At 38.6% G+C, this 27,583-nt stretch overlaps 1 protein-coding gene across 2 annotated transcripts; it reads left to right on the top strand.

Moving 5' to 3' along the window:
- The first annotated feature begins 6,574 nt into the window (after positions 1-6,574).
- LOC124171811 lies at positions 6,575-8,581 on the top strand. Of its 2 annotated transcripts, XM_046551152.1 has the most exons (6): positions 6,575-7,263; positions 7,376-7,456; positions 7,574-7,681; positions 7,763-7,816; positions 7,950-8,004; positions 8,109-8,581. In XM_046551152.1, the coding sequence occupies exons 1-6, from the start codon at positions 7,024-7,026 to the stop codon at positions 8,162-8,164; spliced, it is 594 nt and encodes a 197-aa protein (XP_046407108.1). In that variant the 5' UTR covers positions 6,575-7,023; the 3' UTR covers positions 8,165-8,581. The 2 variants fall into 2 exon arrangements, with proteins under 2 accessions (XP_046407108.1, XP_046407106.1); XM_046551150.1 differs by having other exon boundaries at positions 7,950-8,581.
- Positions 8,582-27,583: the final 19,002 nt, after the last annotated feature.

Genomic DNA, 27,583 nt, shown 5'->3' with positions numbered 1-27,583 from the left:
AAGATTCTAATGAGAAGATGCAGTTACTTTAAGAAAAAATTCACCACAAATAATATATAAGTGGACAATTTATGGAGATGTAAAAGTAATTGTAATTTCACTAGGCTTACAGCTTGGCTTTACAAAATATTGTTGCGTCCACTGCGATTGGGAAAATTGGCCAGAACTTATTCTGGCATTTTTTCTGGATGCAAAAATGTCCTTTTTCAGCCATTGGTCAATCTGAAAAACATTCTTCCACAACCTCTCGACATTAAATTATGACTTTTTGAAATTTTGTGAAAACCATGAACAAAAATGGTGCTGGTTATGAAACAAAAATTCTCTAAAATCAGTTAGGCTAAGATCAAAGAAGGATTTTGAATTGTGCCAATGATTAGGGAGTGCTGAAGGATTTGGAATTTCAACAGCAATATAATTCAACAGAAAAAAGTGCACTGAATGCATTCATAAAGGTGGTTGAAATTTTTCTAGGAAATATCATGGCTGAAAATTAATTTTTATCTGGTAGCTAACTTAATTAAATTGCATCAAAAAATGGGCAGCAATTTGTCTTTAAAAATTCCCTTCCTCAAACCTACACCTGGACTTTTTTTCCACCAAACCTTAGCACTATTAGTAATGAACATGGTGAGCATTTCAAACGGGATATTTTACACATGGAAAAATGGAGCCAAGGAAAGTTCAGCAACGTCTTAGCACATTACTCTGGGCACTGAATAAGGACTAACCAGGTACTAAATATGTGAGAAAATCCTATGCAAGCACCCATTTTTTTAAATCCATCATTTATTTGCTGAATCTTCCTCGAACCCGAATTCAATCCAGCTTTCCTAAGGAAACTAAACGTGATAGAAAAAATCTGAGCCCAGATTCAGAATCAGCATGAAGAACACCTCTACAATCACCTAACAACATGTCTGGGACAGAAAAAAGATTATTGTACACCAAAGTAATCTCCTCTCCCTGTTAGTAGACTTAGTTAGGGGAATGTCTCAAAGAGGGTATAGAGGACATCATGTCCCCTAAAACATGCCTGTTATGTGAAGCTGAAGTCTTATGAAGGTGCTTTAATATCAGCGGTAAATTTAATTACTCAATAGACATAAGGGACAAAGTCCTTCTTAAAATTAAAGTATTAGTACTCGTAGAATTTATTCTGAAAATTGATATTGAATATTTATATTTTAAATTTCTTAACCATTTGGTATATGTCATGTGTCGTGTATGGGAGACAAAATGAAAGATCATGAATTGATACATTGTATACCAAGACATTAGACTGCTCACTCGAACTCAGGCGAACATAACTTGACTGAGGACCAATGATGTCATGACCAGGACTTCTTTTATTGATGAATGAAGCATGATATCCTTCAGTATAGAGCTCCTTTCATCTTGTCTGCTGCCAAAAAAATATCCAATAAAATGTTTATGTACTTACAAGTTTCAATTTATCTAATAGGCACATTCTCATCCTTATGAAACAACCCAGGCGAAACGGAAGCGTTGAGGAAGTGTTGCGGAAGCGTCGGACGGAGTGTTCGGGAAGTGGCGGGCGAGTGTTGAGGTAGCGTTGAGGAAGTGTCGCGGAAGTGTCCGGGAAGCAGATTATGGCCCACCTGGAACGATTCCGAAAGCGTTTCGGAAGTGTTCAGGAAGTGTCCAGGAAGTGTCCATCCGACACCTGACGCTGCCACATTGCAAAAAAAGATTTCCATGTAGAAAATAAAATTTTAATCGTAAATCATGGAAATAATAATGAAGAGAAGTTTTTTGTAAAATGAAAGGTAGAAACAATTTATGAAAAAAAAATCCGCGTCCAAGAATGGAACCTTGGACCCCGAGATCTGGGTACGAGTCAAATTCGGTAACCACCTGTCTACCGCTCTTCGGTAGTAAATTAGTAATTCTTAGGCATTATAGCTGCTGCGACCCTCGCTGGCGGCGGTGGGACTCAGGAAATCTACGGCGGCACGTCCATCGTCTTCACTACCATAAATTGCTCTGTGTAAAGCCGTAGCTTTTTCTAGTGTACTACCGTGATAACATTTAAAATGCTCCCACAACACTCAGCTGCTACTTCCATTTCCGCAATACTTCCTCGACGCTCCGTTTCACGTGGGTTGTTTGTGAATTCTCTCAAATGCAACTTCAACTGTTATTTACCCTTTCCATCATACTTTATTAATTACAAATTAGCAATCCTTTGAGGAAGTCTTATGACCAAAATAGCGAAGCCGAAGTGTCGAGAGACGGGAAGTGTTGAGGAAGTGTTCGGGAAACGTTTCAACCCGGGAGTGGCGAGGAAGCATCCACGAAGCCGAAGTTTCGGGAGACGGGAAGTGTTGAGGAAGCGTCCGGGAAGTGTTTCAACCACGAAGTGGCGAGGAAGCGTTTGGCAAGCGAAGGGTCGACAGTCAGGTAGTGTTGAGAAAGTGTTCGGGAAGCTGCCGGGAAGCGTCCACATACCGTTAAACGCTTCCTGAACACTCCCGCAACACTTCCTGGACACTTCCCCGAACGCTTCCGTTTCGACTGGGAAGGGCATACCTAGGATCAAAACTAGGGGGGGCAAGCCATGGTTGTTCAAGTCGTAGGTAAGATTTCAGCATGGAAAACGTGATTGAAACCAACATTTTAAGGAAACTGTAGCAGCTCTTCATTAGTTTTTAAAATTATTTGCCTGAAAATAATATTTTTTTCAAGCAAATGCCCTGCCCCTCGCTGGGTAGGCCCATGGTGCCCTTTAATACCAACACATGATGCCAGTATCCTGTCAGAGAAAGAAAACCCTGTGATGTCCTTGATTTGTTGCTCATTAGACTGTTGTGAAGATAAGCTACAGACCATTTCACAGGGGGTTTCTTGAGTAGATTTGGAGAAAGAGCAGGGAAAGAGAAGATTTTGTCATTGAAACATGATAACATTTGGATTCTTGTCCCAAGACCTGCTGGCTAAAATATTGTGCCGTTTAAATGAGTTTTAAAACCCTAACAGTGTGATAGCAATATAGCCCTCAATTCCATCATCATGTTTCACAATAGTGCATTATATTTTAAATTTATAGTATTCTTCCAATGAAGGTTTGTTTTTCATGGAGTATATGCAAAATATTCTGCCATTCTTCCCCCCTTCAAGCACCTCCCTCTTCAATCCACAGTAAGTTCTACTCCTTTTCATTCTATCTAAAAATCCTATTCCCTTTCTTCCTGGTACACCCTCTCCAATACTCTTCCCTCCATAACACTGTTTTCAACATCCCCTCCCCGCTCAGCACTCACATTATCCAAGCCTTCCACCGTCTCCTCCGTATCTCATCTAGAAGCTCCCTCTCCTCACCCACCATGTCTGGCACTTCATTGGTCCTCCTCATCTCCAGCAGCCTCACCATACTCATACTTTGAATCCCTCCACTCTTTTCTCATCCTCCGCTGTAAGTGTCCATGTTTCCGCCCTGTAAAGTGCTACAATCCAGCTAAAACCCTTCACAAGCTTTTTCATGAAACCATTACCGACGTAACAACTCTCTTATCCATTGAAATGGAAATAATGGACGTATATAGTGTAAAACTGGAATAATAATTTAATGTGTACTTATGTCAGTGCGAGCAAAACAATTTTTCTCGGAATCAGACATGTTGATTTCCACCACTGCTGATTATAAATTAAAACTTACCCACAATTCTCCACAAACTATTTTATTCAATACATTTCGCATTATCGTCAGGTGTCTCCCATTGCATTTCCTATTACCTCCCTCAGAACTTTGTACGAAATGTACTGAAACAGTCTTGTGAGTCAAATAGCTTGCACAAACTTGCTAGTAAGTTTCAATTTACAACATGTTAGAATTCCACACATTGAAGCCTGTATCAATTCTCTTTATGTAACTCTGATGGCTTTCACCAACATGCCCCATGGAATTATATTCTGGCTGTTACTTTTCAAAAAGCAAAGAATTTTTTTACTAATCGCCCACCAAGCACATTGAGATAAGGCAAATTTAAATTAATGATTTTTTCCCATCCCATCTAGTAGTCAGAAATGGCTATAAAAGAAATAAAGGAGATCATCATCATCAGTCAACAATTCTAATTCTGTCAGTCCTGACATTGTTTCCTTCCTCAACATTAGAGTGTCTTCCCGCCACACCCGATCTACTTCTTTACTTCACATTCCTACACCCAGGCTATCGGTAATTAAGCGATCACATTTCCATAGGCTTTCCCTTTTAATAAATACTCTGCCCAGTGATATTGATCCGTTTGGTCTGACACTTAAAAATTTTACTCATCGGGCATTAGCATATTTATCGCATAAATGACTAGATATCCGGATAAATGTTTGTTTTTCTTTTTTATTCAATTTAAATTTGTAATCAAATCATTATTATTTAATTATTTAATATTTGTTGTTATAAGTGCACTTTAAATTGGCAGTATTGCTGTATGTGTATCTCTTTATTAAAATAAAAATAAAAAATAATGATTCTTGATTTGACGTACCTCTCCATCCTGCTCTCCTATTTGATATTTAGCCTTTTCAGATTGACTTCCCGAGAGAAAATAATGTATACAATTTCTGCAATGTACATACAATCAGTGGCGGAGCAAAGAGGGGCTGAGGGGGGACTATACCCCCACTAGGACATCCAATTCACTCTAAATATAATGGTAATTTTGTTCGGACCCCCACTACTGCTGGAAGATTATCCCCCACGCTCCCCAACTCTACCCCTCCCTACATCCTCATCTTGGATCCGCTACTGTATACAACGTGAACATCAAGAATATGTGCACACAGGAAAGATTTTGAGAATGAAAAGGACACATTGCAGTGGCGTAGCCAGGAATTTCTTTCAGGGGGGTCCAAAACCGGGGGGGGGGGAGAAAAACCCGGCACTAAGTAATGGGTTTTAAACTAATTTTAACAATTTTCGTTATCGAAAAATCTTAATTCGTTTAAGAAACATTTTGTAAATTCATGATTTTTCAATATTATGTTTTCTTTTATGAAGGACAATAATTGTGTTTTTATATTTCGGGAGGTCTGGACTCCCCCCTGGCTACGCCACTGACACATTGTATACAAACTTTTCTCCTTGTGTAGTTTTATACAATAAGCGTATAGAGAATATAATATGTATGTATTTTCATAGGTAAATTTTCCATTTTTTTATTCCAAAAAATATTTGCATAGTCTCCAAAATGCATTAAATATCCTTCTGAATTTCTTTTCTTTTACATCATTCACAACATAAAGTATGCAACTATGGCCATCCATTGCTCTTTCAAAATGGAGATTCACTGTCGTGGAATATAATGGGATGCATTAATTCTGCTAAAATAGTTCATCTTACTCCTAATCGAGTTCTATTGTGCTTAGAAAATTAAAATACATGATTATAAATTTGATTAAAAGGGCATAAGCCCCTGATATGAAAAGCAGTACAATATCAGATAAGATGAATGATAATGAGGTACAATAGAGGTAAAAGGCAATTACTATTCCCCCCTTGAATTTGAGAAGGGATCCGTGAAGATCCTCTGTGAGATAAGCTGATTGGGTCCCTCAGGAATTATGTTGAACCTCGCGACTTGAAAATTCCTGGATGAGTATTTCCTCCTCTGACATAGATCCCATCTTACAACCTGATCGTTAACTTATCTGTTCATTTGACCAATAATACCAGTTTTTAATAATTTACATTGTTTTCTTGCAGCCAGAATGGGTATAGAGGTGATGTGCATTTTATTAGGCTTTTTAACGAGCCATCTTTGGCTAATGAAATTAGGCACTCTATCGAGAGAGAGGTAGCTAGTCATCTGAAACTGAAACGAATTCGAAAGATACTTTTCCGGTCAAATGAAGTCCCAGAATGACCCTCTGAATGTGCTTGTGTCGACTGTGAAAGAAATGAAAGGCATTAATGAGGCAATTTATTACTTTAATTAATTAGGGTAATTATGCACCAAGCCTAGAAGCATTAGCATTGACTCCTTGCACAAAGAATTGGAAAACTTATGGTATTCCCCGTATAGAGCGTGGAATCTCAAAAATTGAAGGAAAGTAGGTGACGTGGAAAGTTGGTGTAGTGATGAGATAGTTTCGTTGGTGAAGTTTGTTCGAAATTAATGTCATGTAAGGGTCAAGGCCGAGGTAGATAATCTAAAGGCTAAGATGCAAGTATGTCTTGGAACCAGTGGCGCAATGAGAGGGTTCCAAGTTCCATTTTACTAAATTGAATTGATATCACTAATACAATAGTGCAAGGATTAATGAAATATCCATCAGAAAGCCAAAAAACTCACAATTTTTAACCATTTATCTTAAAATTATGCAATTTATTAATATCACACCAACCCCTAATCCTGGTGGATATTCCATACCCACACACACTCCGGTACTATTTGCTTCTAAACCCTTCCCCCCAGCCTTAATTCCTAGCTGCGCCCCTGCTTGTAACAGCGATGCATTGACTCTCAAATCTTGTTTACTTGACTATGAAAATGTAGAAACTCTCCCAGTCAAAGTAATCTTGAAGTCCAGCAGGGTTATTCCACTAATCGGGGCCATACGTATGGCCGGCCGTAAGTCTCGTATGGTCTGGCCCGAAATTACGGCCTAAGTCGATTCCACTCTCGAGGAGCCATATCGTATGGCCGGCCATAACGTCTTACCGCCCTTTCTCCTGGCGAGTATGAAAATTATAATTGGTACGCTAAGTTCGGTCCATTGATGGCGCCACCACTGTACCGGCAGTCGATGGAAACATCTAAAAAAGTGAAGAATGAAAACTCAGCGGCGAGAAGAAGCGGTATTTGTAAGTGTTGAAAGGCGAGAAACTGACTATATATAATTTTTGAAAATAGAAAATGGAGTTTACTCAGTACGTATATTGACACTAAATGATTAATTTGACCGTCTAATAAATATTATCTGTGTATACGGCGTTGTTTTATAAATTCGTTTCGTTTATTGTAATAATTCTTGGCACTTAGTGTCAATTGAACATGACGAATGCGCTGGATACGAGCCAAAATGTATGTTGAATTTTTCAGGGAAATAAGGAAAAGAGCGACCCGTGTACGGGAAAACCAAATAAATGTGCTCATTAATTATATGGTGGATCACCGTGATTTCGCCTGTGGGCGTTTTCAGGGGCCTCAGGGTAAGGTGACAGCTGAGAGGCAATGGCAACAGCTGGCCGAAATTCTGGAAGATCATGGGCCGAAAAAAAGTGCTGAGCAGTGGAAAAAGGTTACGAATTAGTTATTATAACACTTTCTGTCTTATCTGAAACCTTAACTCTAGTAGATTATGAAGGTAACGCAGAATAGTAATATTTGAAAATCATCAATTGTGTTTCTAGGTGTGGAAGGATTTAAAAGGCAAAGCAAGAGCAAAAAATGCAAAAATAAATGCAGAGAGAGGGCGAACCGGAAATTTTGCAGTGAGTGATCAAAATGAATAGTTACCAATACTGATTTACGGATATAGTTAACTAAAGCAGAGTGAACTGTGAAAAAGGATTGTTAACTTTATAGTGAACATTTATGTAACATAACAGGTGGACCCACAGAAACTGACAGATGTCGATGAAAAGGTTCTGGGGATAATTGGAGTCTGCACTTCCATTCCCCTTTTTGATGGAAGTGCGCATAATGATGAGGTCTCTGTACGTATATGTGATGTAGCTTTTTTGTTAAACTGTTGTTGAGTAGACTTTCAATTCTGAATCTATCATTAATCACTACAGGAGGATGCAGACATGTCACAAAACATTGAAGAAATAGAAGAACCAATTATAGAGGTAAGACAAAATATTACTCAGTAAATTTCATACTGACAAAATGACTGTTTGTGCACTCAGCAAGTCTAGAGCAGCTTAAAGGCATTAATAATAAACAAATATAACCTCTGTTTAATATGCTGTACATTTGTAGGTTGTAGTTGGAGCGAGCAACAATGGAAATCTGGAGTTGATCTCAGCAGAACATGGTTTGTTATATTGTTTTATAAGTTGCATTATCTTCTTTGTGTTATTTATTTCATGGAAAAATTAAATGGTGCTGTTTTTATCAAACAATGTTTCTCTAACTCAGCAGGGGCAGTGACTGAACCTTTTATTCCTCCTCTGAGTAAGTTTTCACAGATATAATATATTTTAAAGATTGCTCTGACAAAGTAACATGCAAGTGGAGGATGTACACCATGAAATTCATTTCCTTGTTTACAGCTTACTATAACTTAAAATCTCAGTAATATAGGTATGTCTGTTTGGTATATATAGAAGGTAAGAATTTCAATGTGGTTTCACCTGCAGTTACATACAAAATAGCTGATATTTTACTTTAGTATTAAGTCATGAACTACGAGCCTTAAAATAAGCCCTCTGTACATTTACTGCCATTAAGTTCAGTGATTGAAGTGGATATACATAACTTAAGCCATTTCATGTGATCCTTAAAGAAAGACTTATCTCCTTGTTGTACGTTTGAAGTACATAGAATGATTTGAAATGGAAACAGAGATTTAAGTGCCATTTTTTAAATTTTGGATTTAAAAAGAAACAACCAGCCCAAAAAGGCATCTCTACACAGGGAACTTGAGGATGTAGCTGAGAAGATTGACTCTTATGAGCAGAGACACCTTCAACTCCTGGAGGTATTTTTTTGTATGGTTAATCTGTGAATATAAGACTAATTTTATACCTTGAACATAATTTGTCATCCTTGATCAATCATATTAATTTAGGATATCAAAGAAGGAGTTATCAGCTTACATTCCCAACATTCCCTGCTCGTGGAAGAGACAAAAAATATTTCAAATTCAATGAAAGAGCTAGCAGCCACCAATGAAAGAATAGCTGTGGCTCTTGAGATGCTCACCGGTTCATCGAGTGGTCAATGAGGTGATTTAAATAGCACTATAAAATCCCATCCATATAACAGATTTTTAAATTAGTGTGCTTTTTTATTTCACAGGCTTGAAGATATTATAAATATTGAAGTAGAAGATTTTTAATTTTATAAAGACTGAAGTGAGTCATCAAAATTTTTATTTTCTCTGTGTTTATGCAATTTTCCTGTGAATATGCGTTTGTATTTTTCATGCATACCAAAGAATGTTTCCATTAAAGATTGTAAGTTTTTGTTATTTTTAATAATTCTTTGATATCACTGCACCTATTATTTTTAAAGATAATTTCTTTGACAATTTCCAGATGAAAGATACAGTACATAGTCAATGTCTTTAAAAAAAAGATACAACGTGATCCTCTCTTTAATCAAACTTTATGTACAAATTCATTTTATTAATATTGAGAAGAGGAAATGAAATTACTGCTTGTATTCAACTATAAGTATAAAATTACAAAAAAATAACCAGTTTGTTTTATAAAAATGAATCCAGGGGAAAAGCATCCACCATGGCAGGCAAGCAAGGCTGTAACTTTTGGAATTTTCTAAGTGAAATATAAGTTTATAATTCTTCTTTGAATAGCTCTTGCTTGCACGAGGTTATCCCCTGGTATAGGGCCTTGTAGCACATCATTAATATGTGCCTCTTCCACATTTATTTCTGGGTCTGGTAATCTATGGGAAACAATTTGGCAGTGGGCCATGAAACAAAATTATACCAAATTTTACAGCAAAGCTCATCTTTTATACTGAATGGCATTGAATGAAGATTAGAGGTTATATAAATAACTCCAAAACAATAAGGTAATACTATAACTGCACCAACTGTGACTTTATACCCTAATGGCAGTATATATCTTTAGCATAAATTAATCATTTCCATCACTGCATTTAAGTTATCAGTAATAAAAACCTACTTGCCTATAATGCAACAAAATATTGTGCAGAACTGCACATGCAGTGATAATTGAGGTTGCTTGCTGAGGTTGGTAATGGAGAACTCTATCTCTTAGGAGACATCTCCAACGTGCTTTCATGACTCCAAACAAACGCTCAACGACATTCCTTGCCCGGCAATGGGCTTGGGTGTATTCGTAGTCAGGTGTACCAGGAAGTGCATTTGCCAATGGGGTTAGAAGCCATGGCTCCAGAGCATAACCTGCATCACCTTCATAGAAGAAGAAGTTATAAGAAATGGACATCATTGCTAAAGCTATATGATATTCACCCATGAAATTACCAAGAAGGAAGAACCGTCCAAGCCTATTTTCCTCAGCTAGTCTGAGCTGGGTTCTGGCACGAGACCAACGCCAAATGAATTGGTCATGCACTGTTCCTGGATACACACACACGTCCATTACTTTTAAAGAGTCATCGCAAATCTAAAAGGAAGAATTGGTACTTAGGTAAAAAATTGCATGAGTAACTGTAGGATTAAGAGTTAATAGGCTGCCCAAGAATAGTGGGTATGCAAGTGTAAGCAGTCTTATGATGTTTTTATAAAAATTTATCTCACCATTTGGACATTCAATGAATAAAACCCCTTATGATTTTTGTACCCTTCCTCTCCTTCCAATGGCGTTACTATTGCAACATGGGTGCAATCTATTGCCCCCAAAACCCCAGGAAATCCAGCCAATGCACGAAATCTAAAGATAAAATTGAAACTTTAACTTGATATATCAATTTAAATATCAAAGTCTTAAATGTAGGTCCTATATAAAATTATATATAAATTATATATTATATATAAGGTTATAACCTCAATTGGATATCGTTCTTTTCTTGATCATTTAACGGCATTTTCACCCAAACATTAAATAAACGATTGCAAATGGCCCTAGTGACGTTCTTCACACATCGGCAAACTGTTGGTTGACTAACAGCCAAAAAGAAGTCCTGCCCTACACCTCTTTGATATCCTCCTTCGGCCAAGAATCGTAACGCGACGAGAACCTTGAAATATGAAAAATTACGGCGCTGATATTAGAAGTTGCAGCTTTATGAAACAGATAAATAAGAAATTCGTAAGCAACTGTTGCAGAAAAACATGTTCGCTTCTCGAGAACTTTCATTTAAAAAGTATTTCTAAACGCCTCACCTGTAGAGTTACGTTAAGTCCATCCGCTCTCTTTTTTTTCAATTCACCTGATAAGGAGTTACTTAAATATGTTGCGACGTCTTTTGACGCCCGAAAATATTTGATAAAAATGTCATTACCATAATCAAACGGATTGCTTGCATCTCTTAACCTCCTCCTTTCCATATTAAAACGACGTCTTTCGTCAATATGCCTCGCCAATGCGCGCTGAATACGCCTATGTTCACGCGCAAGATTCATGTTTTATAATCGTATCTTCTGTAACAAGAAACTCTTCGGAAATCCCTTTTTTAACTCCCAAGGCTAGCGATGTTACGTGCTCAATCTTCATATGGCCTGCGATATGACCGCCTCCGAGGCAGGCCATAACATAAGGCGGTAGCTAAGGCCTCGAAGCCTTAGTTACCGCCCGACTTATGGCCTTTCGCTCATAGTAGAATCGCTCGAAGCCATACGTATGTCCCGAGGCCGTAGTTATGGTCGATTTCGACTTATGGCCCGGCCATACGATTAGTGGAATAACCCTGCTGGAGTCTGGAAAGCACAGTCAAGTTGAACCCAACTCTTTGCTCCTCGCAAAGGAAACGTTGGTGGGGATCGCAGCTGCAGGGGGGGTGAGTTCGGAAAACTCCCGCCTCAATTGAGGATAACCCCATATGAGGTTGGTTCTGAGGTGGTGTAGGGGTGAATGGGCTCGTCTGGAGTGGGCAATTTGCACTTATTGGAAAGGATCGTGGACCACAAGATGCATATCGACATACTGAAGCAAAATTTTTCTAAAAGGCGATCTATGTCAGAGGAGGAAATACACATTCAGGAATTTTCAAGGTCCAATGGTCGACATAATTCATGAGGGACCCAATCAGCTTCTCAGAGATTATCTTCACGGACCACTTCCCAAATCCAACGGAGGAGTATTCATTTTCTTTTACCAATAATATATAATCTTATGATTCGTTTATGTGAGATTGTAATAATTTGGATATTATGTCCATATAATAAAATGTATAATTTTACAGTAGGGGCATAACGTTTTCCACCCTACTCCAGATTAATGCACTAATCATCCACAGCGTTACAGTTTCTTCCTCAGCGCGTATTAGGTAAAGTATGAGTCATACCCCCATGTTGCCGATGTTAATCATCCTACGATAAGAAACGCTAAATATATATGGTATTTACTCACTTAGGTGAGGAATACAATTGTTAATTTTGTTCATTATTTCATCCAAGGGCATACCCAGGATCATAACTGGGGGGGGGGGGGGGGGGAAGCAAGCCATGGGATTTATGGGATTATTTCCTTGAAAATATAGTTTTATTTTGGTTACATGTTTTATACATATATATATATAATTTTTCGTGGGTTTAAAGAAAATTAGTTGAATTCTTTCGTTTCAATTCAGTGCTGATTTTACTTAAGAGTGTTCTATCCTAATTCAAAAATCCAAATTCAACCGTCGCCGGATTTTAGTTGCGAAGTCGGCCGCAACGGCCAGTGGAATGGGAAACCTCCTTGGGCGGAGGGGAGTAACTAGTCGCTGACCGAAGGAAAAAAAAGGGAAAGACGAGGGGTCGAGCTTCGCTCCGACCGAAAAAAACACCCGGCGCTGTATCAAATTTCACTGCGGAGGTGCGATATTGAGAGAGGTCGGGATTCGGAGGTTGATTTTTGCTCTCTGGTGGCATTAGTCCCATCTCAGCCACTCGGTTGACGTTTCTTGGAAGAATCCAAATACGCACGCTCTCGACGAGGCTGGTAAGTACGGCCGGCTTCTATGAAGAAAGGCGATTACTTGCATTGTTCTCTCCTTATTCGACTCCCCCTCGAACGGGAGAGCTGGTCAACGTTCTCATCTCAAAATTGTTAAGTGTTCTTCAAAGCATCGTAAAAGTCAATTACGCTAACCGAAATGCGCGTACTTCGTGAAACTTTTTTTTAACGTACAACTTTACATTTTTACGTTATTCCTCAGTATGAATGAAATAGTAACCACCCACGTACATTTGAAAACGTGTATTCAATACAGTTACTTTCCGAAACATGTTTATTCAGTAATCATAGCGCTACAGGGAGAACACTAATGAGAAATATGACAAATAATGAATGAACGAAAATTGATTTTCAATCATCTTTAATATTTATTGATTTATATGGTAAGAACATCATAAATTGCATATTGCATCAGACATCACATACAGCTTTAATAAAGCCAATAACTCTGAATATATCGCATCGGGTAATATTGACTTTTTCTTGGATGTTTTTTTTTACAAAATGATGCCGTTCGAACTAGTGTTTTTCTGGTCTCTAATTTCTTGTAATTCTGACTGAAGTAACGTTTAATATTCAAAGTGTTCCCTAGTTTTGCTGCAACCGACGTTTTGACCCGATGCGACCGAAAGTGCTACAATTTATTCTCGCTACCTATTCATCGTGGAGACGATTAAAATTCATTCGCTCGAATTTGGCTTGATGAAATCGCCGATGACTCATCTTCCTGGAATTCACCCATGTGCAAAGTGTGTATAATGAATCATCAGCATTTCGCCTCTTTTTGCGCAGAATTATTAGATATAATTGTGAAAATCACAAATCTCTACTTTAATTCTGTTTCTGGAAATTATGCAAGAGATCGTGATACAAGCAGTTCAGTGAAGATGAATAACTGGCTCTTATTAGTCTCCTTTTTCTCTCAGGTGCGTATAAAATTTCCCATGTTGATATTAGGGAGATTTGGAGCAAAGAAGTCTATCAAATTTTTTCCCGTACACTGAACTATCGGATTTTTTTTCTACGGTGCATTAGTTTTTATGACCTCAGTACTAGACTAGAAAGTAAGAAAAGTGACTAGTAGGCTGCAGTTACTGAGTTCATTAATAAAATATCCAACAAATTTGAATTTGCAAATACACCATCAGAGTGCATCACGATCCTTGAGCAACTTATACCATTTCGAGGCCGATGTCCTTGAACGCAGTATCTATCAAAAAGCCAAAGAAATATGTTATTGAAGTCATTGCTGTGGTGGATGCTAGGAAATTTTACCTAAAAATTGAAATTTTTATGGGCAGGTAGCCAGATGCCCTTTCAAAGAATGCAATTCACCTCATGAAATTGTCAAACGCTTAGCTGAGCACATTGAATGCAGAGGAAGAAATATTACCAGTGACAGTTGGTGTACCAGCATGCCTTTAACAGTAGAACTTTATCAAAAAAAGATTGAATATGGTAAGGACGATGAGTAAGAACAAAGCAGACGTTCCTCCTGAATCTCCCCCAAGAAAAAATAGAACCTTACATCATAGGCGAGGGGCAGGGGGGGGGGCACTTGCACCCCCTCCAGAAGCAAAAATCGCAGAAGTCCTTAAGCAAAATCGGTACTGAATTGAAACGAAAGTATTCAACAAATTTCCTTTAAACCCACGAAAAATGATTTGCATTAGTAGGTATAAGATATGTACTTAACTAAAATAAAAATATTTTTTCTATGAAATGATATTAGAAACTAATAATGCGCTGTTATAATTTTCTTAAAATATTTTTTTCATTCACCTTTTCCATGCTAAAATGTCAAAACTTGGCTTGCGCCCCCTTCTAGACTATGGCTTGCCCCCCCTAGTTATGACCCTGGGTATGCCCTTGTCTTACATCCTTCCCTTTTTGCTTTACTCCCGACATTTCCGCGTTGTAATACCTACGTTTCAATAAAATCCATGTAGTATTTATTTCTGCCATTATCCATGACGCAAGTATTACTGCCTCAAGTGGTAACAAAATGCTTCCTGACTTTATATCATTTTACAATACTATCAAGGGGGTGTGGATTCAAATGATCAGCTTCGCTTAAATTATCGCTGGACGGCATGAAAATCGGCCCTGACACCATTCCTGCTATTTCGTTTTTAAAATGACCTCCAAAATCCGAATATTAACTCTGTTTTTCTCCATCACCCACCATTTTCGGAAGAGCCTCCAATTTTTACCACTTTTCGGTAATTTTGGAGAAATTAAAAGGATTATTTTTGCATTTAAATTTTTTCTAGGGGTTTTGAGGGGTGCAAAATTCTGAAAAAATATTATTAATGGTAAAGGTGTAGATTTGAGGGGAATTAGTCTCCGTCAATTGTGTAAAAACGCATTGAAAATGACCAATTTTGCCATTTTTTCGCAAATTTTCACGTATTTAAAAATATTTCCAGCTTCTATTTCACATCATCCTCCCCGAAAGATAATAATACAAAGCAGCAAGAAACAGCAGTATTAATGAAAATATTTTGCAGTTTAGCATAGCAGCAATAATTAAAATGTGTAGCAATAGCTCGGAAGATTCACTTTACTACTCTGGCCCTCGCAGTGCCTCTCCCGCTCAGGCTTGGACGGCAATTTTCTTGATTTCGCAGCTAAAAAAAGAAAAGTAATACTTTCTAGTTCCACGAAGAATGTAAAACTGAGATTGTATAATTTCATTGGATTAAAAAAGTATTCTTTCTCCCTAATCATGGAAATCCGCAAAGTATCAGCCTCTAAAATCAATTATGTATATTGAAGTTGTCATCATCTTCCCTCGGTATACCTCTAGCGATCGCAGAGTCAACTCTTTCGGTGTTCTGGACAAGGATCCTTTTTTTTCCAAGTAATTTAAATAGTGCAAAACAGTAAAAAATGTTTTACTCCGGCTTTTTGCAGGTGAATGTCAGTATGTGGGCTTGAGTTGTGAATATTACCGTGATTTAATATGTAATTAAATTACACGTGTGTAAAATCATCGTCATCGCTTCTGCTATGTTTGCGGTGAATTGACTAAAACATCGCAACAATAATCTCTTTCTTTAATTCTTTTAACTGCTTATAAATTTTTCTCTGGCTGCCAAATTGGCGGTCAGGGCTAGGATTAAGCTCCAAGTGTTTGCTGCACCACTTGTTACAGTAATTTGACCAAATACTTGGAGAAACTAATGTAACATATGGTACGAAGTTGCGCCTATATGGATGCCAATCTCTTACAAAAGGGCATAAAAATCTTTTCCAGTAGGACAAGAGCGCCAACACTGAAATTAATTTCTACGTAAGATGAAGGCTTGGTTTTTTTACTGTAATTAAATGCATTGTTGATAGAAATTATGATGCCATGTGACCCAGAAAAATGGAGACTGTTTATGGATTCGTCAAAGACAAACTTTGAAGTGGTCCTGTTGGCCAATGGGAATGAGTTACCTTCTATCCTATCTGCATACTCTGCTGATATGAAGGAGACGTACCGATATATCAGTTGAATCCTTGAGAATACTAATTATCGTGATTATAATTGGTAAGTTTGCGCTAATCTGAAAGTTGTCGCTCTACTCACGGGACTGCAATCAGGCTTCACGAAATACTGCTGCTCCCTTGAATACAACAGCCGCGCCCGGAAAAAAAAATTCCATCTTACGGAAATGGTCTCTGCGAGAAAGCTTCACTCATGGTTATGAAAATGTCGCTCATGTTTCCCTGGTTCCGACAGAAAATATTCACTTGCCACCATTGCACATCAAACTAGGACAGATGAAATACTTAGTGAAAGCAATCGACAACACAGGAGCTGAATTTCAATTTTTAACTAAAATTCCTTGTCTTAGTGAGGCTAAAACCAAGGAAGAAATTCTTTTAGGTTTTTAGAAGACTTATTTTAATTCCCACTTTCTTAGCACTCCTTCATTACTTACTCATTCGATCAATTTTATCTTCATCATTCTTCGGTGGCACCACATTTCGAATGCTAAATCATTGACTTCTCTGCTGCTATCAACGTCCTAGCCTCACTTCCCTAGAGAATCACACTCCATATGTAGCGTATGATGAATTGCTTCCTTACTTCTATGCTTGTATTCTCATATGTGAGAAGATTCATCTTTTTGTAGTAAGCCCTCTTCGCCAGCGCTATTCTACTGACTATTTCTTTCTTGCTTCGTCCATCGTTGGTAATTCGGCTTCCCAGGTAAGAAAATCTCTTCTAGCTTTTGATTTCTTACCTTAATGTTTGTCCTAGCCTCCTCTCTTTTACTACATACTAATATCATAGTCTTCCTTTTGTTGATTTTCAACTGATATCTGGCCATTTTCCTTTCTATATTTGTCAAAGTCTTCTTAAAATTCTTCTCTGTCTCGGCTATGATTGCTATGTCGTCAGCGAATCATAGAATACTATTTTTCTCAGTCAATATTGACACCCAAACCCTTCTCCTTCCAATCACCTAAAATTATAAGGTTTTCTTCACGTCTTACCTGTTTGATTACTGCGGTGATATCTTCATAGACGCCTTAAACTTCTTCATCCTAGTAGTCCGTCGTAGGTATGTTAACATGTACCACTACGGTATCTACCGGCTTAGTCTCTAGCTTTACCATAATTATCCTTTTATTTTGGGCAGAACCTTTTTCCCTGAATTTCTATCGTATGCTCCTTATCTTTTACATAATTAACGGAAGGAGGAATATTTCTCGCAATATTTTAAAGTAAATTAGTAAAGGCATTAGAAATAATTTATCCCCTACGAAATTAAAGCGGGCCAAATATTGGCAAAATCGAATCCATTAGTTCGGAATCAGACATAACATAGTCCCAAGAAGATACATTGAATGAATAACACGCCATTTGTACGTTGAAGATGTTGTTATATCATTGAAATCTAGGTCACTATAACTTTTCTTATAATCGTGGAAAATTGCAAGTGTTTGTTTCAGTATGGAAAAATTCCGCTCCATAACGTTTGAATCTTCGGATTTTATTTGTAAGTTGAATTAAGGATATGTTTTTATGTAGAGCGTTTGAAAGTCATTAATCATTCTACCAAATAAAGTTGTTAAGCATGGAACGGCAACTAAATATTATCTATCGTACAGTGGTTACAGTTATTTGTGAAAGAGGATACTCCTGCGTCACATGCAAAAGGTTTTGTGCTCTCATTCATACAAAGTACTGCGTCGAAAAAGCAACTTTGTACGCAGTCACGCGCACGAGTGCATAGTTAAATACACTAGTGCATAGTTAAATAAGTATGATAATCGACATGAAAAAATCATTTGACTAACCTGGGATTCGAACCCGGATATCCCCGATGGCCGGTCAAATATGCTACCAATTATACCTCGAAGAAACCTTTTTCCTTGAATATGAAATTCTCCTTTTACTTGTGTCTAAGATTCGTCTAGAAAAAAATTACTTGGTAATGTAGCTGACCGGAAATCGGGAGGATCTGGGTTTGAATCGCGGCTAAGCGAAATGTTTTTTTCGTGGCAAATAACAGTCTTGGTATATATGTATTCTCATTCATGGTAAATAATAGTGGAGTAAAAGAACTAAAATTCCCTTCGGAATTAATAAAATGGGAAACATATCAAGTAGAAGACCTAACTTCAATGCAGGGTTCCATCCCGGAAGGGTCATATAGTGTACTGAGGGGTTGAGAAAAATTGATCGGGTAATGCTCCTGAGAAATTTTAGTTTCTTCCCAAAGACTACAACCGCGCTGCGGTGATCATCATTCTAAACTGAAGAATTTTTAATGAAATTACATTTATTTGTCATAAATTTCTAGACGCATTATTATGCCGAAGAATTTCAACAGTTAACTATAATGAGTCTACCTGATCCTGTGCACTAGTATTTTATATGAAGTCTCGCATATTTATATCGCAATGTGGTCGTTTACTCTGACACGAAATCGTAATTTTAGTTAATAATTCGGTCGATGGATGGGCAAAAAAAACTAACTACCTCGTTCAGTCATTCTCACAAAAATTAGAATTGAAAAATCGCCCACTTCCGAGAAATGTTGCATTCATCATCAGAGTTTCGGTTCATTACGACCTGTAGTGAGAACCATTCATTGAGAGAATCAATCGCTCAGAAGAGTGTAAGCAGCACGTGAAACAGGTTGTTGGTGAGAGATATACCGCGAAGTTAGTTTGCATAACTTCACTCGAGCGAAATAAATAACCCACATTCAAGTTTTATCCGTGTGTATTCTTTGTTTTCTCGTCATTCCTGCTACACAAGTAAAATTCTTGCCTTATACTTGTAAAACTGGTTCGCAGGCAGGATCTCGTGTATCTATTTTTTGCATACAACAAGCATATTTACGTAAATAGGAGATAGTTAACGAATAAATTCGGTTATCTTGACGTCATCGCTGTATTACATCGACCAAACATCAACCCCTGCTTAGTGATACGGTGGTTCAAGTTCCAATTCTTTCTTTTGGGAGACTCACGTAATAATTAATAATAGTAATTTTAATGATAAGAATATTTTTATAAGAAAATAACTTTTCGAAGTTTTCCCCCTCGGTTGCAAGTTATCGAGAAACATATATGTCGGAAATGCAAGACAAATAAACCAGCGTGATACTTTTCATATCGTGTTTTGATGACATAACGGTTACTTTTGAAAATATTTAGACACGGAATGAAGATATGCAAGTTATATTACCTACTCGCTGAAATATTTATTCTTGATTATCGTCTGCGAGAACTTAAGAGGCAATGGTGTAACCTAGAATCTAATTGATAATGTGCAGTATATTCTCTATATTCATCTTATTTTCAATGCTTGGTTACAAAAAAATAATATATTATAGTCATAGCCAAAACATTATCGAGAGGTACTTACTTAAAAGCAGTTTCTCCTTCTGCAGTGTAAATAACATCTATTGTTGCAGGTTTGTAATGACTAAAATGGTTAAAATAATTTGATAGTCTATTTATTAGCTGCATCACGTTATTAGAGATTTTACGTGGATGAAAATACGTGTCTAAAGATATACAAACTATTATTAATGAAGCACACTTCAGAATATTCACCATTATTCCTAGTACTTCTTTTCCACCTTCCCACATAAGATATGCTTCCTCTTTGATTTCCTTTCACTTTCCATGCATAAGAACAGAAAACTTGAAAACTCGCGCTAGCCCCGTTTCAAACATGCCGCTCGCAACACAAGAACACAGGGCTTCGGATAATAACGAAAAGAAAACTGTTGGCATGCTGGGTCAGACGGGCCTCTTAGGTCGAGGAAAGCATAGAGGAAAAAAAACAGATGGAGGGGACCCAAGAGACGATGGAGGGGAGGTAGTGAGAGAGACTGCTGTGGGGTGAGAAGCTCTTTCACCGAGAGTGGGGGGTCATACAGCAGCGCCATGGAAGAAAAGATCGTAGGCGCTTGACGTTGAGAAAACACGCTCGGGAAATTGGGCTATAGCGTGGTTATTACAAAGATCACATTGATGAAACGTATCTTATTTCCAAGAAGAAGGAAGAATGTTCTCATTTCCCAAAAAAAAAATTCAAATCGCGCTTTCTACGTGGTAGAATTACATCGAGAAAACAGGCGTTTTATTGTGTTTTTCAGCGCCAATAACTAATTAACAAATGCTTTTCAAATATTTTTTTTTCGCTTGCCGAGAACAATAATCTTAGCTTAAACCATATCCTAAACAAGTTCTCTCCAGAGTGTATAATAAGCGAGCAAATGGCGAGCAACCTGAAGTCTGCAGAGCCGTTTTTCGCGGAGGTATAGAACACCCTTAAAGACCACTGCGATTTTTGCTTCTAGGGGGGGGGGCTTCTTTTTCTGCCCCCTGGTGCCCGTAGCTGGGTACGCCCATGATTTCATCGCTATCCCGTTGTGGGCTTTACAGTCCTACAACGGTGGCAAAGATGTTTTGTTAACGCACGCAGGAAGGTAAACCGCTTTAATCGCCCTGATATGAAATTCAATCACAATTTATGGCCAAAAGTTAATGACAACGGCGTAGCAGAAAGGTTTAAGATTAACATGGAGGCCAATGGCACCTAAGAAGCTCTCTAAAACATGGTGATCATACAGTATTATAATTTTTCTTTTACCGAGTTTTTTCTTACTATTCTTATTGTTGTTTTTACTAAACCCTGAATCGCATTATCATTCTTCCGTCCCTTTTGAGTGATAGCTATAGCGATCGCTCAAATGGTGGCAAACAAATGACAGTTTCACGCAATCATTTTTTAATGACGGTTCCAGGGATGGAAGATTCTTCCCTTTTTTCATCACTCGGCGTGTCCCTTTTTCCCGTCGCTGAAGCCATCGCTGGCACCTTCCCTCAGTCAATCATAAAATACGGCCGCTGATAGCGGTGGTAATGTCGCCCTATGCTTTAAATTGAATGTCAGAGGTGAATACGGAAAGAGACTGAAGAAGCGATAGAAAAAAGGACGATGGGAATGACCGATTGATTCAGACAATGATGGGTCAGTGAGAGATCACTTTTTTGGTCCCTGAAATCCAGGGGCGCAGCTAGGAATATAAGCTAGGGGGGTTTGAGGCACAACTAATACTGGGGAGTTAGGGGGTATGGAATACCCACTAGGGGGAGCGAGAGGTGCGGGGGCCCTCCCCCAGAAAAATTTAGATAAATGGTTCAAAATGGTAAGTTTTACGACCTTCTGAGGGATATTTTTATAATAATTATTATTCCATAAGTAATATTAGTCCAATTAAGTAAAATGGATTAAACTTTAAAAATTCTCTGAGGCAGGGGGGGGTTTATCCCCCCCTGCCTCAGAGAATTCAGCCTTTAAAAATTCTAGGGGGCAGGGGTGGTTTATCCCCCCCCCTGCCCCCTAGCTGCGCCACTGCTGAAATCTATCGTTGAAGATATCACTCAATCTAGGGACGGAAAAAAAGATCGTGTGATTCATTCTTAACTTACAATCGGTCGAGAGGGTATTCTTTGTTCTTTATTGAAATTGATGCTCGAAAATGTTTCTTATACGTAGAGGAAACGCTAGTGTGTCCCGTGGACGTTTCGATAACATTGTTACCAGGGGCGATTTTCAATTGTTTCCGAAAACGCTCGCATCCCGGTATTGGGTGATCCAATTGTCCCCTTAACATTTGCAATAGAGCGTCTGCAATCGCGAGGAACGGCGTGGAAAGGAGATGAACGTGATTCATGACATCAGGGGCGCAGCTAGGAATTAAGGCTGGGAGGGGTTTAGAAGGCACTGATACCGGGGTGGAGCGTGAAATACCCACCGTGATAAGCGGTAGGTGCGAGATTAATAAGTTGCAGAATTTTAAGATAAATGGTTCAAAATGGTGAGTTTTCGGCTTTCTGAGGGATGTTTTGTTAATCCTTCCCCTATTGTATTAGTGATATCAATTCAATTAAGTGAAATGGATCAACGTAAAAGTTTCTCCTAGCTAAAGGGGGGGGGTTTACAACCCACTGCACCCCCCTCGCTGCGCCACTGCATGGCATCACCTCGAATATAAATGTCAGTTATAGGTACTTCCTAATACACAGATATCAGCTCAATCACACGAGAAATTCGGATCGCTCTGTCTCTTTTGTATAGCCGCTTAAACGCGCGGTGAAGGTCACCTGAACGGAATGGATTCCTCTACTTAATAATATTCGTGCCGTTTTCATTAGAATTTGTTGATGCTTTCTCGTGCATAATGCCGAGTCCCTTCGCCACGTCTCATGGGTGGCGACGCATCAGCCGATGGGGAAATATGGCGATCGTTATTCAATTGTATGGGTTCATCCTCGTTCTATCGTCTCATGTAATAATTTTCATTTTGAGTCGACCCTATCGAATACCGCGGTGACGGCTGGTCTTTTATCCCTCGGTTCATATTATGTTCGGTACTAACTTGGAAGGGACGAATAACTCTGGATTCCGTGCGATCATGGGCGTACCCAGCGAGGGACAAGGGGGGCAGCTGACCCCCCTAGAAGCAAAAATCGCAAAAGTCTTTAAGTTAAATCAGTACTGAATTGAAACGAAAGCATCCAACATATTTTCTTATAACCCACGAAAAAAGCTATGTATTAGTGTAAGATATGTAACTAAAATAAAACTATTTCAAGGAGATTATCTCATAAACTATTGTCACAACTTGGTTTTCCCGCTCCCCTAGGCCATGGCTTGCCCTCCCACCCCCTAGTCCATTAGACATGCCCCCCTAGTTATGATCCTGGGTAAGCCCTTGCGTACGATGCCACCATAAAAAATCGCTAGCATTCACGCACGCGGTCAACACGACGCATCACCGCTGCCGATCAACCGCTTGCATTTGTTCTGTTGTTTAGGGGCTAAAAACGCAATGAACTGTGGTCCGGAACTAACCGTTCGAAGAGGCCGCGCCTTTAGACCTTCGGCATGATGCAATTCGGAGTTAAAAAATGGAGGTTGGAGGAAAAATTCGTATCGGTGCGAAGCCACTCACATAGTTCAGTTGATGAATAACCATGCGATGAGAAGGTTGGATTTTATTTGCCTTACGTGCCTTTTCTTTCTTGTGAAGTAATCATTCCCGTTTTCCAATGAAATGAAGGAAGTGTTTTGTGCCAATAAAACACGTGAATTGTTTGCTGCGCATTGTGAAGAAGTGCATTGGCGTGTGTAGAGTGAGGAGGAAATCTGAATTTGAAATTTCCTGGGTCTGTGCACGGAAATTGTTTAGTGTGTTCGATGGTGTATGCACGGAAGCATCTCGTGGTGATTGTGTGACATTGTGTAGATTGCTGAGTTACCATGAGAGTAACAGAAGAGGAGTAATATATCAACCGATTCTCGGATCTTAGGATTTGGCTTCATTCTCGTCGAAGGAGTTAAGTGGCTCCAAATCCAAGGAAAAAGACAAGTAAGGATAATTTTTATCTCTTAAAACTACACAACAATAATTACCTACACAGTTGCTTCCGAGGAAACAATTATGTTGGCTTTATTTGACACTGTGAGTGTATTTACAACTCTTTGCCGTCGCGATACAGCATTTTCGTACAATGCAACCAACTTCCGACAGCTGACTCACTAATACCAATGTTTAGAATGGACGAGACGAGATACGACAAAAAGCCACAGAATCGATCCTTCGTCCGAAATCATCTGAAATTCTGGGAAAAATTGTCGAAATCCTAAATTTCCCGTGGTTGCCCAGGATAGGCCGGACGTCAGCAGGATAATCTATATAGATACAATGAGACCCACTTCTGACCACTGACTCACTCATGCAAATATTTGGGTCTCTTATCATTTAGAAAATCGCCGGAAATCCTATTAAAAATTGTCGAAACTCGAAATTTCCTACATGCGTATCATAACTGCCAACTGCTTTTACCTTTTGGAATCTGTGTGCGTCAAAAAATCGATTTCTCAAAAATGTTATTTTTTTAATACAGATCACACAGTACGTCGATAGACCAATTTTCAAACGTAATGGTACCGTATTTAAAATCTTCTCTATTTCATAAGCGTCTGGGGGAGGGGGACGTGCCCCTCCCTCTAAATCCGCCGATGTCCATATCAACAAATTGTTTACAAGACGTCCACAGATTAAAATAGTCTGCTTAGGTACATTGTAAGTGAGGGTTTTCTAACGGTCAAAATATTCGCATGGAATATATTGCTTATCATACCGGCGTTTTCTCATTTCCAGATAAAACTTGCTGTGGGATGAAATTCTTGAAGAGAGTATGTTGGTTAACATCGACTTTAACAAATTCAATGACCCCGCTTAGGTCTACCGATTTGATCGATAGACTTTTCTTCCTCATAGGAAAATCTACTAAAATTGGTAGCATACTAATTGCGTAAGCTTGGTTTCGCTAATGGTAGGACCTGCCCGCCTTGTGACGGTGCAGGATTCCTCGTCCCTTCCCTTCCTTCCCCGTCCTTCCCCTGGAGGCGTCGTCGGGCTCTCATCGCGGCGGCGCCTCCTTTCCTTGCTCCTTCCCGTCCTTCCCCTTCTGATGGCAGAGGAGAAAAGCTAATCGCTTATAGTCCCTGCCCCAGGAGTGTATCCCGCGAGCCCGTCCTAAGGGTTTCGTTCCCACTGACCCCGCTTAGGGTAGTCATTAGTTGATAGAAGCTATAAATTCGCATGAAATTAGCAGTGGCAACTCAGATACGTGAATAGGAAACCACCGTTTTGGTAAAACTTGTATAAAAAATGCGAATATTGTACATCAATTTGGATTGACACACTTTGCGTACATTATAGACAATTTTTACAGTTATGTACGTTTTGTACAATGTACACAACTTTGTGTACATTGTATAAAAAGTGTACTAAGTACACAAATTGTGCAAAGCCAAATCTCACGAGAATTTGGCTTTGCAGTACAGCATAGTGTCATTAATACGGACGACGAAAATCAGGATTCGCTCGCGGAGAAAAAGAAGTTGACGAGCCTATGATTTACATGTATCTATAAATATATGTTTATGCAAGGATCAAACACTACGTGATGATTTCGCATTAATTCATATATATTGATGACCTTTATGAATGTGCATTTCATACAGCCCGAGAAAAGTAGCACCTGGTAGCCTTAAACATCCAAATCAGTGTCTTTTATTAATTTCTACCCCAAACACTAACATGCTGTTTATCTAAAAACCTTGAAAGTCTGAAGTACGTATATTGATGTCTCTCTCTTTATAATATAGTGCTTACATTTCCCTTCCAATTTACGGGTATATTTGTGGAATAAGAAGTAGAGTAGAGATTAATTAGCCGAATGTCAGAGTATTGGAACTTGAGTACTGTGTATTACTATGTATCGGAACTTACGAAGGGGTGACTACAAAGTATAGTCATACATATAAAGAAGTGTCTCTTTGAAATAATACGCATCAAGTTCATATCAAATGGTTTTATGTCCCTGTTGTAATTAAATGGCCACAAAACAATTGTGTACGGCATTTTGTTTCGAAGTGTTTGTTATGGTATCAATGATATCACTTCTCTTTTGGCTCTTTGCGTATAGGTACCCATACTTTTCGATAAAGTGGACTTCTGTCCGTAACGAATAGGATAAGCAATGCTCTACAGTGCTTCGAAAGAATGTACATAATTAGTCGGAGACAAACGGGGATTTTAAGTTAGAGGCAAGGTTATTCCCTAAAAGTTGAGGTCATCGTCGGTTGAAGGATGGTGTAAGGAAGAAGTTTGGAGGTGGGGGCTCAAACGGTTCCTCATAAATATGCGAAGAACAGAACGAAGAAAATCGGTCCGTAGTCGCTTTTTATTTAAATGGATTGCATTGGCGGAGGACGTATGTCAAAGTGAATGCATTTTAAATTTCGACCTTTTTCTTCCATAATAAACTAGACCCACGCAATTAACATTGAAACCCAAACCTCAGTATTATATGCTGAAAGTTAATAGAGGAACAGGAATAGAACATGTGTAAAGATAAATTCATTTCGCAAGCAGATTCGTATGAAGTAACCCTCTTATCCCAGCCTCACATTCTCTGAGATATTTATAGGTCCCGATGAATTACTGGATAATCACCCAACGATCGGAAATGTTGTCGTTTTTTGGAGGATTTAGTCGTCAGGTTTGTAAGAGTGAGCCGCCTCCCTGGACGACGACGCACAGTGGTCCGGATCCGGAAAAAGGTGGACAAAAATAATTTTTTCGACTTTCTTGAAACTCATTTAGACTATAGAAGTTATGTAGTAATATGTCTGGGGTATCACCTTTCATGCTTACTTTTTTATAAAAAAAATTGCTTGCTTAGATATATTGCGTCAAAGTAGCACTATTTCTAATGGAAACTTGATTTTTCCGTTTTTTCGAAAATTACGCATTTTAGATTTATTTTTGGCTTTACGCCGCCAATTATATTCGTAAATAACTTTGCACTATAGTAATATAGACAATTCTCTGTCATAAAATATATATTTCAACCTTATAGAGATGTTGATGATTGCTGTAGAATTATTTGAAGGGGAGTAATTTTTTTCGGAAAATATCGCATAAATGTTGAGTTATAAAAAAAGTGACGTCGATTTGCGCAAATTCGGCTATTGGTGACAATAAAGTACAGTGTTATAAAGATATTAGTGAAGAAATCAGCTGCAAATCTGTGCGAGTCAGCGAATAACAACGATTTATGTTCCCAGCCGCGGTAGACACGCTAGCATCAGGGCAGTGTAGGCACATGGTAAAATGTGTCTCCCAATGTTTCATGGGCCAGAATCACAAAAATAAGAATTTTAGCATTTAAAACCTATTTTATACTTTGTAATCATCCAAATTTTATCTGTGTGTGGACCAATAGAATAATTTTGGAACAATTTTAATTAGGTCAAGCGCAGTTGGGACGCTGGGAGAGGAGATAAAATATTTTCGTCGATCGCTTCCCAGAACGACTCCAATCGCGATTTGGTAATAGATTGAAGTAAATACGACGGGCTACATGCACTGCTACCGGTAAAACCCACAACCGCCTTCCCTTTCTTTCAATCCGAACGGGCAAGAGACCCGTTACCCGAACACGTGTTGGACCTCAGGGAAGTGGGAAGGGGTCTTTAGTCGGGACATTTTGCCATTTTTGTCATTTTGCTTTTTTGCCACTTGGTGCACCACCCAACTTGAGTTTATTGCTTTTCTAGGGGCGGTCTGGCTTGCAAGTGAAGCTGCACGTGTTAATAGATGAGGTCTTTACCCTCCACCCGCTTCCTTTTGGACGGATTTTATTGCAGGTCCGCCGCTAGGATGTATTTTCGCTCAAAAT

Source organism: Ischnura elegans, chromosome X (genome assembly GCF_921293095.1).
Source record: "Ischnura elegans chromosome X, ioIscEleg1.1, whole genome shotgun sequence".
In the NCBI taxonomy this organism is placed as follows: domain Eukaryota; kingdom Metazoa; phylum Arthropoda; class Insecta; order Odonata; family Coenagrionidae; genus Ischnura; species Ischnura elegans.
Note: the sequence above shows the minus strand (reverse complement) of the source record. Positions and strands in the feature narration are given on the sequence as shown.

Excerpts from the sequence above, each read along its gene's own strand:
- LOC124171811 (XM_046551150.1), top strand. The coding sequence starts at position 7,024 with ATGCGCTGGATACGAGCCAAAATGTATGTTGAATTTTTCAGGGAAATA. Across the intron at positions 7,457-7,573 it reads GGCGAACCGGAAATTTTGCA|GTGGACCCACAGAAACTGAC; the intron begins GTGAGTGATCAA and ends GTAACATAACAG. Across the intron at positions 7,682-7,762 it reads CGCATAATGATGAGGTCTCT|GAGGATGCAGACATGTCACA; the intron begins GTACGTATATGT and ends TAATCACTACAG.